The following is a 16674-nucleotide window of genomic DNA, read 5'->3' as shown; positions in this document are numbered from 1 at the left end:
AGTGTAAATGTTCTATATACAGAAGTGAATGACGTAGCTAATTGTGAATCCTTGGAAACTTCTTCCAAGGGGGTCAAAGGATATGGGAATAGTCCTTAAAAATGAGCTGAGTTAGAAGATAAGCCATGAACTCGATAAATGGCCCTAGCAGGGCCTGAGGGATAAATAGCCTGTTCTACACTTACTTCTCATGCTGTAATATTCTTTTGTAAGAAGATTCAGCAGATCCGCTGTAGGATCCTGGCAGCAGGGTCACAGTTGGTGAGAATGAGGTTAAGTTTGAGGTCAGCAACTGTAGAAGTGGCTATTATTCCAACATGGAACCACATAGCCTCATCATTGCCCAGGGATGGTGTACATAGCACTGTAACACAGATTTCACAATTTAGTTGCAATATTACCAGAATAAATGGTGTAAATTGAATGATTGCAGGTGATGGAAAGACAGGAGCTAAGCAGAAATAGTATTTAGTTACATGTGGTGCTATTGAGAATGATGCAGTTTCCATTACGCCACCTCTTTCCAGATGTAACACACTGCTCCAAATTTAGGATAACTTTACAACATTTTATGGTGGAGCATCTGATTTTCCTTTAGTTCTCACTGCAACAATAGTTGAGCCAATTCCAGTTTCTAGACTGGCTAGATCTACTATAAGATTTGGTCTATATCACTTTATTACTAATTATTCTGGCTGACCTAAAGGAAGGCATAATTTATGTTCCTGCTTTCTTTGATGGAAGAAAAATATATAATTTTAATTGTTTGTATTTCCTGTCAACAACATATAGTAATCAGTAGAGAGACAAATAAATCACTCATATTTTACATTTATTTTTATCCTAAGCTTTGACAAATTTCAGCTCTGTTTTTATTTAAATCCAACTAATTATTTCAACATTGTTTCTCAAACAAAAACAAAATAATTGTATTCTTTCTGAGCTCATTTCAGAGCTCGTTAACTGAATTATTTGATAATTCATATCATGGCTCTACAGCTTTGTTTTTGAGAATTTCTCTTCCTTGAAACAAAATGTAAATTTACTTAAAAGAAACAAATTGAAAAAGATTGCCAACTATCTACAGAATATAATCTTTCCTCAAAAGGCCCCTGAATACAGAAGAGTCAGTCAAATCTGATCAGAAACAGACCTACTGGTGGGGAAGCTTGCATTCCATGTTAATGAGCAAAGAGGGATTTGACAGACATTGGCTTTACAGATGTACATGCTTCACATACTCAATTGATATTTTGACAGAGGATAATTGAATTTAGCCTCGAAAGCAGCTTTCTGCATGGGTTACTGATTTACAAATCAAAGCCAGTGTCCTTTACACCTGTAAGCCATACAGTAGCAACTAGGACAGGGCAGCAGCATTTTATCACAAGCTAGTTCAGAATCAATCATAACATCCTAAATGCAATAAAATGCTTAGATAAATTATCACATAATGCCGTAAATGTATGACCTCCCGTTATGCAGGATATAGTGACACTTACCAGTTATACAGTAGAATCTAATTCTTAATAGCTGAGGCACATAATGTGCATAAGTGCAGGAAGATTATGCTGGAAGTGAACATAAGACAGGGGCGGGTATGAGGCCATCCAAGTGTACCCTGGAGGATTTGGAGAGGTGGGAAATGAATGACTATCAGATCAAAGTAGAATTCAACATCAGAACGGTTTGGGGGAGACAAAACTACCCACAACCTGAGTATTCCTTATAGATCTTCTCACCACAGTACTGGAGAGAGTGCAGATTAAGGGGCGCAATCATAGCGTAGCGGTTAGCGCAATGCTATTGCTGCTCGGGGCATCAGAGTTAACAGTTCAATTCCAGCGCCATCTGTAAGAAGTTGGTCCACTCTCCCCGTGACCGTGTGTGATTCTTCCGGGTGCTCCGGTTTCTTCCCGCAGTCCAAAGGTGTACTGGTTAGTCGATGAATTGGTCATAGTAAATTGTACTGTAATTAGGCTAGGGCTAAATAGGTAGGTTGCTGGGCAGTTTATATGGGGCCAGAGGGCCTGTTCCACGCTGTCTCTCTAAATAAACAGCTAAGATAAAAGATGAGATTGCACAGAAGATGGTGCAAATGAGATCCATAGTGACGTTGCAAGGGATAGAACATCCTTCCTTTGAGGACCCTAAGGAGAGATTCAATTTACTAATATATAAGAGAGCTAGATAGATTTAAGGATCTGTGTAAAGAGATCAAAAAGCATAGATTCAAGTTAATTGGTGTTAGGATTTGAGAGATGTCGAGGAAAGTTTTTCAAACAAAGGGTGAAAGCAGAAATCCCTAACACATTTACTGCATTTGGATATGTCCTACGTGAACCATGACCTGTAGGGTTACAGGTTTAGCACTGCAAGGTAGGATTAGACTAGGAGCTTATTTTTGAATGACATGCAATTGTCATTGCATGAAAATTGTCATTGCTTGTGGCTTCCTCTGGATCATAATTGATTTTCATGTTTTCATAATTCAAAACAAAAGGTTCTTTTTTCAGTTCAATCTGGATGTCTTAGGTTGTGAAGATATGCCAGCAGCAAAAGAAGTATATGACAAATATAGGACCATAAGACCGTAAGACATTGGAGCAGAATTAGGCTATCTGGCCCATTGAGTCTGCTCCACCAGTCAATCATGGCTGGTCCTTTTTTCTTCTCCTCTTCAACCCCAGTTTCCGGCCTTCTCCCTGTAATCTTTGATGTCATGTCCAATCAAGAACTTATCAATCTCTGCTTTAAATACACCCAGTGACCTGGCGTCCACAGCTGCACGTGGCAACAAGTTCCACAAATTCACCACCCTTTGGCAAAAGAAATTTATAATATGGTGTAATCAGAGGGGTGATTTGGGGTGTGTGTACAGCAGGTGGAAAGCTTGTAACTGTTGTAACAGTGCTGGACTAATGTCCCAAAAATGGGTGTAGCAATTTAGTGATGGAGGGCAGGACTATTAACTTGAAGAAGTAATAAAAGCAGAAAGAAATGCCCATTTTGGTGTGATGTCATCAATGTGATAGAAATGAGAGATCTGCCGAGCTGTATGTTGATAAGGAAAACCAGAATGACTCCTAATATTGATAAGATCCTGGTCCAGGAACACCACTGGGATTGTGAAACGAGCCCAGCAGAGATTGCACTTTCTGAGGAAGCTTAAACAAGCATCACTCCCCACTAACATCTTAATTACACTCTACAGAGGCATGGTTGAGAGTGTGCTGACCTTTTGCATCACAACCTGGTACTCCAGCTGCAGTGCTGCCGACAAAAAAGCCTCGCAGAGGGTGGTTAGGGGAGCAGAGAAGGTTATTGGGGTCTCCCTACCTTCTGTCCAAGACCTCTTTCAAAGTCGATGCCTCCAGAAGACACGGTACATCATTAAAGACCCCTCACACCCTCCCCATGAAATGTTTGTTCTTCTGCCATCAGGTAAATGTTACAGGAGCATCAAAACTAAAACCACAAGGCTACTAAACAGCTTCCTCCCACAGGCAGTCAGACTGCTAAATAGCTGCTCTACCTGACTCTGCTTTGGACATTTTTAACTTGCACTGGACACTTATAACTTGTTTTTAACTGACATGTGGCTGTTGTGTTTTACTATTTATTGTTATGTTTATTATTTAGTATTGTGTTTGTTATGTTAGGATTGCACTGCTCCTGGGAAACGCTGTCTCATTCTGCCCTGCAGAGCTGATATACGGTTAGAATGACAATAAAGTTTTTGAATCTTGAAGTTTTTTGAATCCTTTATTCCTACACAAAATTACCTTATCATGTGAAAGTATTATTGAAGGTTGTTCAGGCTACTGTGCGTAAGATACTTTAACTTTTGGATGTGTTTCTACAATCAAAGTGATGTTGAGGAAGGGAATCTCGGGATACCAGAAGTGTTCTGATGACTACATTAGCATCTTGTAGATATTTAGGAGGATGTTTGAAAGGATGTAATTTAAGTTGGCCTAAACATGGATTCAAATGGATGACAGTCAGGCAAAAAGAAGCAGTGAAAGCAAGAAGTGATTGCTTAACATTCCAAAAATAAGGAAGCAATAATATTTCCATTCAAATAAATCTAATTCTTTCAGTCTCTCAAAGCATTGACAATGAATATGCGTCAATCTTTAGCATGGTTTTAATTAAACCATACATTTGTGATTTTATTATTGCTAGGCTTGGAACGAATTGGCCGGAACAACTCTTATGAACAAGAGGGGAAAGTACTCTTTGTTATCGATGCAGTTTATGCCATGGCACATGCTTTGCACAACATGCACAAAGACCTCTGCCGTGGATATGTCGGACTTTGTTCCAAAATGGATCCCATTGACGGCAAGATCCTCCTTGAATACATCCGTAAAGTGAACTTCTCTGGTAAGTGCTCAAAAACATTTACCCACCAGATAATCTTGGTGGAAAGCGGTTTGAAGTTATTTGTTGCAACAGCCTTATGACAACTTAAAATTATCTGCTTTTGGACTGACACGTTAAACCACATACTGTACATATTATAAGCATATGCAGATGCATAAATAAGCCTGACATAACTTTTAGGAAGCCCTTTTCCTGTGTGTTCCTTATTCGTGCATGAAATCATGGAGTGGTTTTAGATATTTGCTAACAATACAGTTTTGTATATATGGTTGCAGTGTGATATGAAAATATCTACTTAATGCATTTCACACTGAACATGGCATATTTGAGCGGAGCAGAATACAGATATATTCATCAGCATATGTAATATATACGGACTGGTATTTTCAGGAAGGGGATACAGAAGCCTGAAGGCACACACTCAGTGATTCCAGAACAGCTTCTTCCCCTCTGCCATCCGATTTTTAAATGGGCGTTAAATCTATGAACACAACCTCACTACTTTACTTTTCTGTAATTTTGCGCTACTTATTTTTCACTCAGCTATTTAATAGACATATAGAGATGTGTGTGTATAAATACCCAATGTAATTCATTTTTCTCTCTATATTTATTTATCATATACTTCATTGTACTGCGGCTGTAAGGTTAACAAATTTCATGACAAATTTCATGCTGCTGATATTAAGCCTGATTCTGATTATTCTGAACATGGTAAATTTTCATGTCATATAGTATTGCATTCCCCTCTGGTTTTAAAATTCATGCCATTGAGATTAATGGAAAGAATTCTGTTTGGATAATACAATCTAGCAATATTACTATCTAGTATCTGCAGGTTACTCTTGTGGGAAGAATATCCAGATACATTAAAATTCTGACAATCCAACTATCAGAAAAGCTGATGGTTTGGTATTTGACTCACCAGGTGATGTTAGCTGTGCTCCCATTTAGCTCCCTTGACCCCAGTTATTACATTTCCTTTCAAATCATCAGGGCCTCAATTCGAACATTCCATTTCAACTTGCCAGCCCTTGTTACTGCACTCCTTTTAAGCAGACTACAGTCCAATTTCTTTCACTTCTCTTGAAGTCACCAACCCTGCTTGTTGCCGTGTTTTATTTAAAGTGACAAAGGCCACACTTCCTGCACTCCCTTTCAATAATCCCCAGCCTGAATGTATGAACATTACATTCTCAGGTTTTGGGTAATAGCTCTCCCTCTGTTGTTCCCCTTTCCCATTACCCTTTCGTATCTGCTCCTCTCTTATCAGAATACCATAATTTGCCCCTTCTCACTTCCGACTGTTACCTCCCTGCCTCTCTATATCATTCCGAATCTCCCCCTCCCTCACCTGCCTGTCACTCCCTCACCTGGATCCAATTTTCTGGCCTTGCTCCACCCCTTCCCTCCACATTTTTACAAACATAGAAACAAAGAAAACCTACAGCACAATACAGGCCCTTCGGCCCACAAAGCTGTGCCTAGGAATTACCTAGGGATACCCATAGCCTTCTATTTTACTAAGCTCCATCTACCAATCCAGGAGTCTCTTAAAAGACCCTATCGTATCCGCCTCCACCACCGCCGCCAGCATCCCATTACACGGACACACCATGCTCTGCGTAAAAAAAACTTACTCCTGACATCTCCTCTGTACCTACTTCCAAGCAGCTTAAAGCTGTGCCCTCTCATGCTAGCCATTTCAGCTCTGGGAAGAAGACTAACTATCTACATGATCAATGCCTCTCATCATCTTATATAACTCTATCAGGTCACCTCTCATCCTCCGTCGCTCCAAGGAAGAGAAAAGGCCAAGTTCACTCAACTTATTCTCATAAGGCATGCTCCCCAATCCAGGCAACATCCTTGTAAATCTCCTCTGCACCCTTTCTATGCTTTCCACATCCTTCTTGTAATGAAGCAACCAGAATTGAGCACAGTACTCCAAGTGGGGTCTGACCAGTGTCCTATATAGCTGCAAAATTACCTCTTGGCTCTTAAAGTCAATCCCATGATTGATGAAAGCCAATGCACCATATGCTTTCTTAATTACAGAGTCAACCTCTGCAGCAGATTTGAGTGTCCTATGGACTCGGACCCCTATATCCCTCTGATCCACCACACTGTCAAGAGTCTTACCATTAATACTATATTCTGCCATCATATTTGACCTACCACCTCGCACTTATCTGGGTTGAACTCCATCTGCCACTTCTCAGCCCAGTTTTGTCACCTATCAATGTCCTACTGTAACCTCTAACAGCCCTCCACAATATCCACAACACCCCCAATCTTTGTGTCATCAGCAAACTTACTAACCCATCCCTCCACTTCTTCATCCTGGTCATTTATAAAAATCACAAAGAGTAGGGGTCCCAGAACAGATGCCTGAGGCACACCACTGGTCACCGACCTCCATGCAGAATATGACCGATCTACAACCACTCATTGCCTTCGGCGGGCAAGCCAGTTTTAGATGCACGAAGCAATGTCCCCTTGGATCTCATGCTTCTTTACTTTCACAATAAGCCTTGCATGGGGTACCTTATCAAATGCCTTATAGACTACATCTTCCTTCAACAATGTGTTTAGTTACATCCTCAAAAAATTCAATCAGGCTCATAAGGCACAACCTGTGTTTGACAAAGCCATGCTGACTGTTCGTAATCATATTATGCCTCTCCAAATGTTCATAAATCCTGCCGCACAGGATCTTCTCCATCAACTTACCAACCACTGAATTAAGACTCACTGGTTTATATTTTCCTGGGCTATCTCTACTCCCTTTCTTGAATAAGGAAGCAACAGCCACAACCCTCCAATCCTCCAGAACCTCCTCTGTCCCTATTGATGATGCAAAGATCATTGCCAGATGCTCAGCAATCTCCTCCTTCACCTCCCACAGTAGCCTGGGATGCATATCGTTCGGTCCCGGTGACTTATCCAACTTGATACTTTTCAAAAGCTCCAGCACATCTCTTCCTTAATATCTGCATGGTTAAGCTTTTCAGTCCACTGTAAGTCATCCCTACAATCGCCAAGATCCTTTTCTGTAGTGAATACTGAAGCAAAGTATTCATTAAGTACCTCTGCTATCTCCCCCCGTTCCATAAACACTTTTCCACTGTAACACTTGATATGTCCTATTCTCTCACGTCTTATCCTCTTGCTCTTGACATACTTGTAGAATGCCTTGGGGTTTTCCTTAATCTTGTCCGCCAAGGCCTTCTCATGGCCCTTTCTGGCTCTCTTAATTTCATTCTTAAATTCCTTCCTGCTAGCCTTATAATCTTCTAGATCTCTATCATTACCTAGTTTTTTGAACCTTTCATAAGCTCTTCTTTTCTTCTTGGCTAGATTTACAAAAGGCTATGTACAACACGGTTCCTGTACCTTACCATCCTTTCCTTGTCTCATTGGAACGTACCTATGCAGAGCTTCACGCAAATATCTCCTGAATATTTGCCACATTTCTCCTGTCCGTTTCCCTGAGAATATCTGTTTCCAATTTATTCTTCCAAGTTCCTTCCTGATAGCCTCATATTTCTCCTTACTTCAATTAAGTGCTTTCCTAACTTGTCTGTTCCTATCCCTCTCCAATGCTATGGTAAAGGTGGTAGAACTGTGATCACTATCTCCAAAATGTTCTCCCAGTGAGAGACATGACACCTGACCAGATTCATTTCCTATTACCAGATCAAGTACAGCCTCTCCTCTTGTAGGCTTATCTACATATTGTGCCAAGAAACCTTCCTGAACACACCTAACAAACTCCATCCCATCTAAACCCCTCGCTCTAGGGAAATTCCAATTGATGTTTGGGAAATTAAAATCTCCCACCACAACAACCCTGTTATTATTACACCTTTCCAGAATCTGTGTCCCTATCTGCTCCTCAATGTCCATGTTAGTATTGGATGGTCTATAAAAAGCACCCAGTAGAGTTGTTGACCCCTTCCTGTTTCTAACTTCCACCCACAGAGACTCCGTAGGCAATCCCTCCATGACTTCCTCCTTTTCTGCAGTCATGACACTATCTGTTATCAAAAGTGCCATGCCCCCACCTCCTTTGTCTCCCACCCTGTCCTTTATGAAACATCTAAAGCCTGGCACTGGAAATAACCATTCCTGCCCCTGAGCCATCCGAATCTTTGTAATGCCCATCACATCATAGCTCTAAGTACTGATCCATGCTCTAAGCTCATCCGCTTTGTTCATAATGCTTCTTGCATTAAAATAGACGCATCTTAAACCATCAGTCTGAATGCTCTGGCTGTCTCCCCTCTTTATTTCAGTCCAGATGAATTGTCTCAACCTAAAACATCAGCTGTCCATTCTGCCTCCATAGATGCTGCTTGACCCATTGAATTCCTCCAGTGCATTGTGGGTTGCTGTAGATTGCATCTGCAGTCTTTTTTGTCTTTATTGAAACACATTGCATTCATTGGAAAATTTATTATATTATTGAGAAAATGTTATAACAAAAGATAAGTCAGATGTGTGGTTGGGCTACAAATAGGAATTACATTCAATTGGAAAATCAGTTAGTTCAGCATGAACAAAGTCCCAATTATGCAGGATTATTGTTTTCCTTTGCTCATGTACTACACTGCAAAAATTTCACATTATGAGCTTAATTGGGTTGAGTGATTGTTGTTCATAACCGAGATCCTGTGTGAGTGATTGGATGCAATACTATCCAAAAGCAAGAAATTAATAAATGGTGTGGCCAAAGTACAACGCAAGGTTCAATATGCAGCTCAGTGGCATTTTCCCAGTGATAGAGGCTGAATAAACTGAAAATCATTCTGTATATTCTGATTTAGACTTATTTTGCAAAGAGAATTTTGGTACTGTGATAGTTTCTGAATTATGTTTAACTGAATCTCCACAATTGTTTTATTGCTATAACTGCACCAATGTATGTTCCCATGGTCGAGTGACAACACAGAAGAATATTACCGCCTATATTTTGTTTTTAGTTTGTGTTAGTTGAACAAAAACTAAATTCAAGGTAAATTTATTATTGAAGTACATATACAGTATGTCACAATATACAACCCTAAGGGTCATTTTCTTGTGGGCAATCACAGCAAATACAAGAAAAACAATAGATTCAATGGAATGCCAGCTCAGTAGGATGGACAGCACCCAAAGTGCAAAAAAAAAACTGTAAATACAAAATGAGAGGAAAAAATAGTCAATAAATATCATGAACATGAAATGAAGAGTCCTTGAAAGTGTTACGTACTCGTGACATGTGACAGTGGTACCCTTGTCACGTGACTGGGGTTGAAGCTATACTGGACTTGAGGTAATGGTCTTGTGATGGTGGAGTGACGTCATTTTCCCACCAGTAGAGATCATGTGACAGGTTTTTTTTACAGGGTATAAAAGGAAGACCCCACCCTGTGGGGAGGGGCAGTTCGTGGCTGGATTTGCCATGTTGACTTCATGCCACTGTGTGATTTAATGTGATGACGCAGTTTAGTTGAAAGATGAAGTTTTATCTAATGCCTAAAGTTTAAAAGGTCATTGCCAGCAGTTTCTTTACAATACTGCTAGTGGAGAGTGAAGATCGGAGTTCAGGAGTTAAAGATCGAGGAGAATCGAATTTCGACAGTGGAATGGGTTCGACCTTGTGTGATCCTCATTCAGAAGGATTTCGTTGACTGTTCTCGTGTTAATCTCTGCGGGATAGCAGAAGATTGAGGACAGTGTGATAAAGGAAAGGTCAGTGCCTTTAAGCCGTTACGTTTCATAAAATTCTTCGTGGGAAGAGTTCGACGCCGGGGATCGAAGGAAAACGACGTGGAAGAGAATTTAAATCGCCTTAAAAAGTCTCTCCTTTTAAATGGACTGAGCATTTTGAACTTTTGGCAATATCGCTTTAAACAACTGTTTTTGCAACATCGCTTTAAGAACTGTTAGAGCTGCATCGCTTTAAGAACTGTTAAGCTGCCGCACAGCAGCAGTTTTTCCGGTTACGTTAGTGTTTGTTTACTTTTGGGGGGTTTGTTTTCAGTGTTTAATAAATGTGTTATTTGTTATTAAAACCCTTGTCTAACTCACATATATTTATTGTTGCCTGAATACGTAACAAAAGTGAGTTGTTGTAGGAACAGTTCAGAGATGGGGTGAGTGATGCTGAGTAAAATTATCCCTTCTGGTTCAAGAACCTGATGACTGAGAGGTCACTAACTGATCCTGAACCTGGTGATGCAGGTCCGGAGGCTCCTGTACCTTGTGCCTATTGGCAGCAGTGAGAAGATGGCATGTCCTGGTTGATGGTCCTTGATGATCGATGGTGCTTTCCTGTGACTGTGCTCAGCGTAGATGTGCTGACTGGTGGGGAGGGCTTTACCATGATGGACTGGGCCATATCCACTACTTTTTTGCAGGCTTTTCCATACAAGAGCATTGGAGTATCTGTATAAGGCTGTGAAGCAACTGGTCAATATAAACTTCACCCTACATCTATAGAAGTTTTTCAAAGTTTTAGATGACATGCCTAATCTTTGCAAACTTCTAAGAAAGTGGAGATGTTGTCATGCTTTCTTCATAATGGGCACTTCATGCTGGACTGTGGATAGATCCTCCAAAATGATAACACCGAGTAATTTAAAGTTGCTGACCCTCTTAACCTCCAATCCCCCGATGATGACTGTCTCATGGACCTCTGGTTCCCTCCTCCTGAAGTCAATAATCATCTCTTTGGTCTTGCTGACATTAAGTAAGAGGTTGTTGTTGTGGTACCGCTCAGCCTGATTTTCAGTCTCTCTCCTGTATGCAAATGCATCACCACCTTTGGTTTGGCCGATGACAGTGGTGTCATCGGTAAACTTCAATATGGTTAAACTTAAATAAGTTTGAAAAGATAAAGTATATCCTTGATCATACATCTGATTTATGTAAGTTTGTTGGTGGAGAAGTATAAAACAAAGTGATGAAGTTAACAACGTTTAATGTCATGAACAAAAGAGTGCCATGCAAACAAATTAAGTAACCGTGTGCTAAGTGTAGATATCTCGTTAATGTACTGAGGAGGACAACGTGATAAAATCCAAATGTCAATCTGATGGACAATTGACATCTCAGGTGTTCCACTGCTATCACGAGTAGACCAAACTGTCTGTAAAATGCATGGCAGACTAAATTAGAAACAGAGAAAAAAGAGAGCTGAATCAACATTTTTGGAATAAAAGCAATCAGTTCCCAAGACAGCTGAACAGAATAGCAGTTCGAAAAATAATTGTGTCCTGAACAGTCAAGTCAAGAAACACATCTCAGTATAAAGGAAAAGACATTTTTAAAAAATGAGCAGAAAGAGCTGGATGACAGATAGTTGCATTACAATCATCAAAGAGGTTCTAAGCAAAATAGCTGATTATGCCACTAGTGAGAAAAAGTGGAGCTGATTTGCAACAGTGTGAAAGAGACCCTATACATCTTGTGCTTTATACAGGATTGGGAAATGTTCTTATGCATGCCCAGTTGCTTGCTTGCCAGTTTATCTGCTGGGTTTTTGATAAGATAGTTTCTTAGCCAGCATTGTGCCTATTTCACTGCCTACCAAAACCAGTCTTCCCTTGCTTAATATAAACCAATGAGCACAGTATTTAATTTCTGGCTGCTTTGAACTTGTTCCTTTTTCCACTCTAAACCAGATTCTAGGAGCTCCCAGCAGCTAATTTCAATTCCCACATGTGAGTGGGAAAGAGTGGAGCAGTTGAAGATGCATTTGGTATCCAATCATTTCTTTGCAGTAAAATTTGACAACCATTGCAATGTATTTAATAGACTACTGAACTTCTGTTACACTAAGTTTGAATGTTTTATTTTAAAGTTGAATTTCAATATATCTAGAATTATTATGAAGTTTATTCATATACCGTAGATGTCGGATTATAAGCCGCTACTTTTTTCCCACATTTTGAACAGCTTTGAACACTGCGGCCTTTACTATGGTGCGGCTAATACATGATTTTTTTTCATGCCGCCAAAAACATTTTGCCTTGTAACAGTAGACCAATAAAATTGATGAGTAGTTCACAGAGGTCCAATGAAATTGTACGATAAATCAAGCGCACTTTCACAATTAAATTATTGTAAATCAGTCATTTGTACTCACCCTCATCAACATGGAAAACACTCGAAGAAAAGCATTGTGCTGCCTTTATGGCAGTTATTTAGTTTATAATATTTTCGCTTAGTAATTCATTTGTTAGTTAAAGTTAGAAGTGTTTTAACTATATTTGTTTTCTGTACTACATCCCGGGATGCTATGACGTCACACCCGCTTTTGCCGCGTCTTGTGGGAAATATACCGGTTTGCGATAAACGGGAAGGCGGGGGGCGAGCGGCGGAGCCGTGGAGCCAAAACGCTGCTTTTAAGTTAAAGGCAATCAATAACTTTTCCTGGTAGGCTGCAGTATATATATTTTTTACCAGTCGTTAGGAGATATTGGAATGTTGTTCAGTAAAAAAGTATACGCAACGTATATTTAAAAGTAGCCGCGTTACAGGCACGGTTCGAAAAAAAGCATTTGCAATATGTATTTGTTTATGTTACCATATGGATTTAATTAAAAGTTAAAAAATCCTCACGTGTAATATCTTTCTGTGTAAATATCTCCTATTACAACGTGGGACACCTGCGGCCGAAAATCCGGTGTGGCCTAAAATCCGGTGCGGCTTGTACAAGTACAAAATTGATTTTATTTCTAAAATTAGAGCCAGCGGCTTTTAATCAGGTGCGCTCTGTAGTGCGAAATCTACGGTAATTATTTTTACTGTCAGTAAACGGTAACCTTCCTATTTAGAATAATTTTCACTAATACAAAAAATTTGACTGAACTTGCCCCATTCATCCAGCCTGTAGATTAAATAACAAACTGAAATATCTACTCCCAGTTGTTCATATGGTTTCAAAAATCTTGTCATAAGTACACAGAAGTTAAATTAATATCATTGGCATCTGAGTAGCTTTCAGATAACAATTGCTTAGAATCTAAATTTTATGACTCAATATTTTAGTTCTGTGATCCTGAGAATAGAATTTTCATGTGGACTGAAAAGTAGCAGTAAACTACTTTTGGACTACTCTGCATGGCTTTGAAAATCCACTGAGGATTTGTTAGTATGTCCGTGACCATTTTGATGTACTTGCAAACCTCAATAGAGCACAAGGCCCAAGGCCATATTGTGATAGCCCAGAGAATTGGTTAAAACCCAAAGAATGCTCTGGAATGTTAAAGGATGAAGTGCGGACATGAGAAACGGCAAACTCATTGCCTTGAGGTGTGGAAAGAAAACTAAGTGATTCAATAGAGTCCTCAGGTCATCAAGTCTGAATTTGGGGATGAAATTGGTGAGTGAAGCTGGGGAAGAGAAGAACTGAAGTTAAAGAATGATCCTGCCAGAGTGGACTCAGTGAAGAGAAATGTTTTTAAAACATGTTTGTTGCCAGAGCTATTCATACAAATCTACGTGACAACTCTTCCAAAAGAACATTGCACTGAAATTTTATGCACCTGTGAGAGGAATTTTGGTTAGGCTAATTTCCATGACAAAAGATGAGGTGATGGCAGTTTTATTGCACATATAAACAGATGAGACAGTGACTAGGAGTTTGAAGAGATTTGGTATGTCAACAAATACACTCAAAAACTTCTACCATGGAGAGCATTCTGACAGGCTGTATCATTGCCTGGTATTGGGGGGGGGGGGGGGGTGCAGGTTACTGCACCAGACCAAAAGTAGCTACAGAGGGTTGTAAATTTAGTTGGCTCCATCTTGGGTACTAGCCTACAAAGTACCCAGGATATCTTCAAGGAGCGGTGTCTCAGAAAGGAAGTATCCATTATTAAGGACCTCCAGCACCCAGGGCATGCCCTTTTCTCACTGTTACTATCAGGTAGGAAGTACAGAAGCCTGAAGGCACACACTCAGCGATTCAGGAACAGCTTCTTCCCCTCTGCCATCCAATTCCTAAAAGGATATTGAACCCATGAACACTACTTCACTTATAAAATATATATTATTTCTGTTTTTGCACAATTTTAAATCTATTCAATATACGTATAGTTATTTATTTATTTTTCTTCTGTATTATGTATTGTATTGAACTGCTGCTGCTGACAATTTTCACGACACATGCCGGTAATAATAAACCTGATTCTGATTCTGATAAAACCCTGAGTGTGGGAAGCCAGGGAAGAATGCTGGTTCCTTGCAGAGATATTTGTATCATCATTACCAATGGTTGAGGTACTAGAAAGATGGCTAATGAGCCTTTATTTAGTAAGGACTGCAAGGACAAGCCAAGGAATTGTAGGCTGGTGATCCTAACATCAATGGTGGGAATTCTGAGATACAAGATCGACCTGCACCTCGAAAGTCGAGGCCTGATTATGAATAGTCATCGTGACTTTGTGCACGAAAAATCAAGTCTAATGATTATGACATTTTTAAAGAGGTGACCAAAAGCAGGATGGTAGAATTTGTCTACATGGGCTTCAGCAAAGCTTTTTATTAAGACCCTCATGGTAGTTTGGATTGTAAGGTTAGATGACATTTGATCCAGGATGAGCTAGACAATTGGATGGAAAATCGGCATGGTGGTACGTGTAAGATAATGGTAATGGAGGATTATTTTTCACACTGGAATTCTGTGATCATTGGTGTGCCATAGGGATTGGTGCTAGGTCCACTGTTGTTTATCATTTATATGAATACTTTTAGTAAAAATGGAATCGGCATGGTTAATATGTTTGTGGATGACACCAATATTGTTCAGATTATGGACAGTGAAGGGAGTTACTTAAACTTACTTCAGGACCTAGAACAATTTTGAATGTGGACTTAGTAATGGCAGATGGAATTTAACTCCAAGTGCAAAGTGTTTCATATTTGTTGATTTAGACTAGGACAGGATTTACACAGTAAATGGAAGGGGCCTGGAGAATGTTAAAGAATAGAAAGAACTGGGGGAGGTGGTTTGGAGGTGTGGTGTGCAAATACATTCTTCTCTGAAAGCTCTGAAATTGGTGACAGATAAACAGAGTTTATCATGCTTGCCTCATCAGTCAGAACTTTGAGAACAAGAGCTGGTATGTTTAGGATGTCGGTAATCTCACATTTTAAGTACTGTGTGCTGTTCTAGTTGCCAATCTGTACAAAGAATGTCATTAATCTAGAGAGGGTGTAGAAAAGATTCACAAGGATGAGATCAGAGGGCTTCAGTTATATGGAAAGATGAGATAGGCTGGGTCTTTAAAATTTAGAGTACAGTAGGTTGAGGCCTTATAGAGATATATAAAATCATGAGGGATATAAATAGAGAGAATCATCATGATCTTTTTCTCAGAGTGAGTGAGTCTAGAACTAGTGGACACAGATTTAATTTTGGAGGGGAAAAATGTAAAGGGGTCAGGGGCAAGATTTTCACTCAGAAGGTGATGGATATGTGGAATAAGCTGCCAGATCAATTGGATGCAGGAACAATGCACCATTTTAAAATGAATTTAGACAGAGGGATATGGACCAAATACAGGCAATTTGATCACCATAGACAAGTTATGGGACTGTGCTGTATGCCTCTATGATTGGAAGAGTAAGATTTAATCTGGAAATAGCTGATCATATTCCACTAGGAAGAACAGAATAAAACTCAGCTGCTTGAAGTTATAGCAAAGTGTTTTATAAGTTTAGTTTTATTAAGTGCTGGAAGTATTCTAAAAAAGGAGAAAATTCATAAATATGAGATCTATCTAAGGAACAGAATTATCCTGGATTACCTGTTAAAATTTTTGTCACAATTGTATGGTTTATAATTTTCGTACACCAGGTAGGATTGATGTGGTTAAATAACAAGAACTGTTTGCTTCATAGTTTGGGAAACAACACAATTAAACAGTTAGGAGACAGACAAGGCTGCAGATATTGGAATCTGAAACTACACACAAAAAGTTGAATGAACTCAGCAGGTCAGGGAGCATCTATGGAAGGAAATGGATAGTTGATGTTTCAGGTCAAATCCTTCATCTAGGTGAACAGAATAAGAGTACAGATCAAGGCTTCATCCCAAAGCACCTAGTGAGCATTTCCCTCTATTAGTGCTGCCTGACCACTTGAGTTCTCTAAGCTTTTTTCTGTTAGGCTGATAAGACTCAGAACAAAATTAGCTAATGTAATTGTTCAGCAAATCATAATTAATAAAACAATACTTATGATTTTGATCTTTCAAATATTGTTTATAAAGATTAGAGGTGTACCATTACT

At 39.5% G+C, this 16674-nt stretch overlaps 1 protein-coding gene across 5 annotated transcripts in view; it reads left to right on the top strand.

Annotated features, from left to right (window-relative positions):
- The window catches only part of LOC140717154 (metabotropic glutamate receptor 4-like), a 1225436-nt gene that overhangs the window by 753765 nt on the left and 454997 nt on the right, over positions 1–16674 (top strand). For all 5 annotated transcript variants that reach the window (XM_073030426.1, XM_073030429.1, XM_073030430.1 and 2 more), the window contains exon 7: positions 4189–4389. In XM_073030426.1, the coding sequence (XP_072886527.1) occupies positions 4189–4389 (201 nt within the window). The remainder of the gene's footprint in view (positions 1–4188; positions 4390–16674) is intronic.

This window comes from Hemitrygon akajei, chromosome 27 (genome assembly GCF_048418815.1).
Source record: "Hemitrygon akajei chromosome 27, sHemAka1.3, whole genome shotgun sequence".
NCBI classification, from domain to species: Eukaryota; Metazoa; Chordata; class Chondrichthyes; order Myliobatiformes; family Dasyatidae; genus Hemitrygon; species Hemitrygon akajei.
The sequence above is the reverse complement of the archived record's forward strand: the minus strand, read 5'-3'. Positions and strand labels throughout refer to the sequence as shown.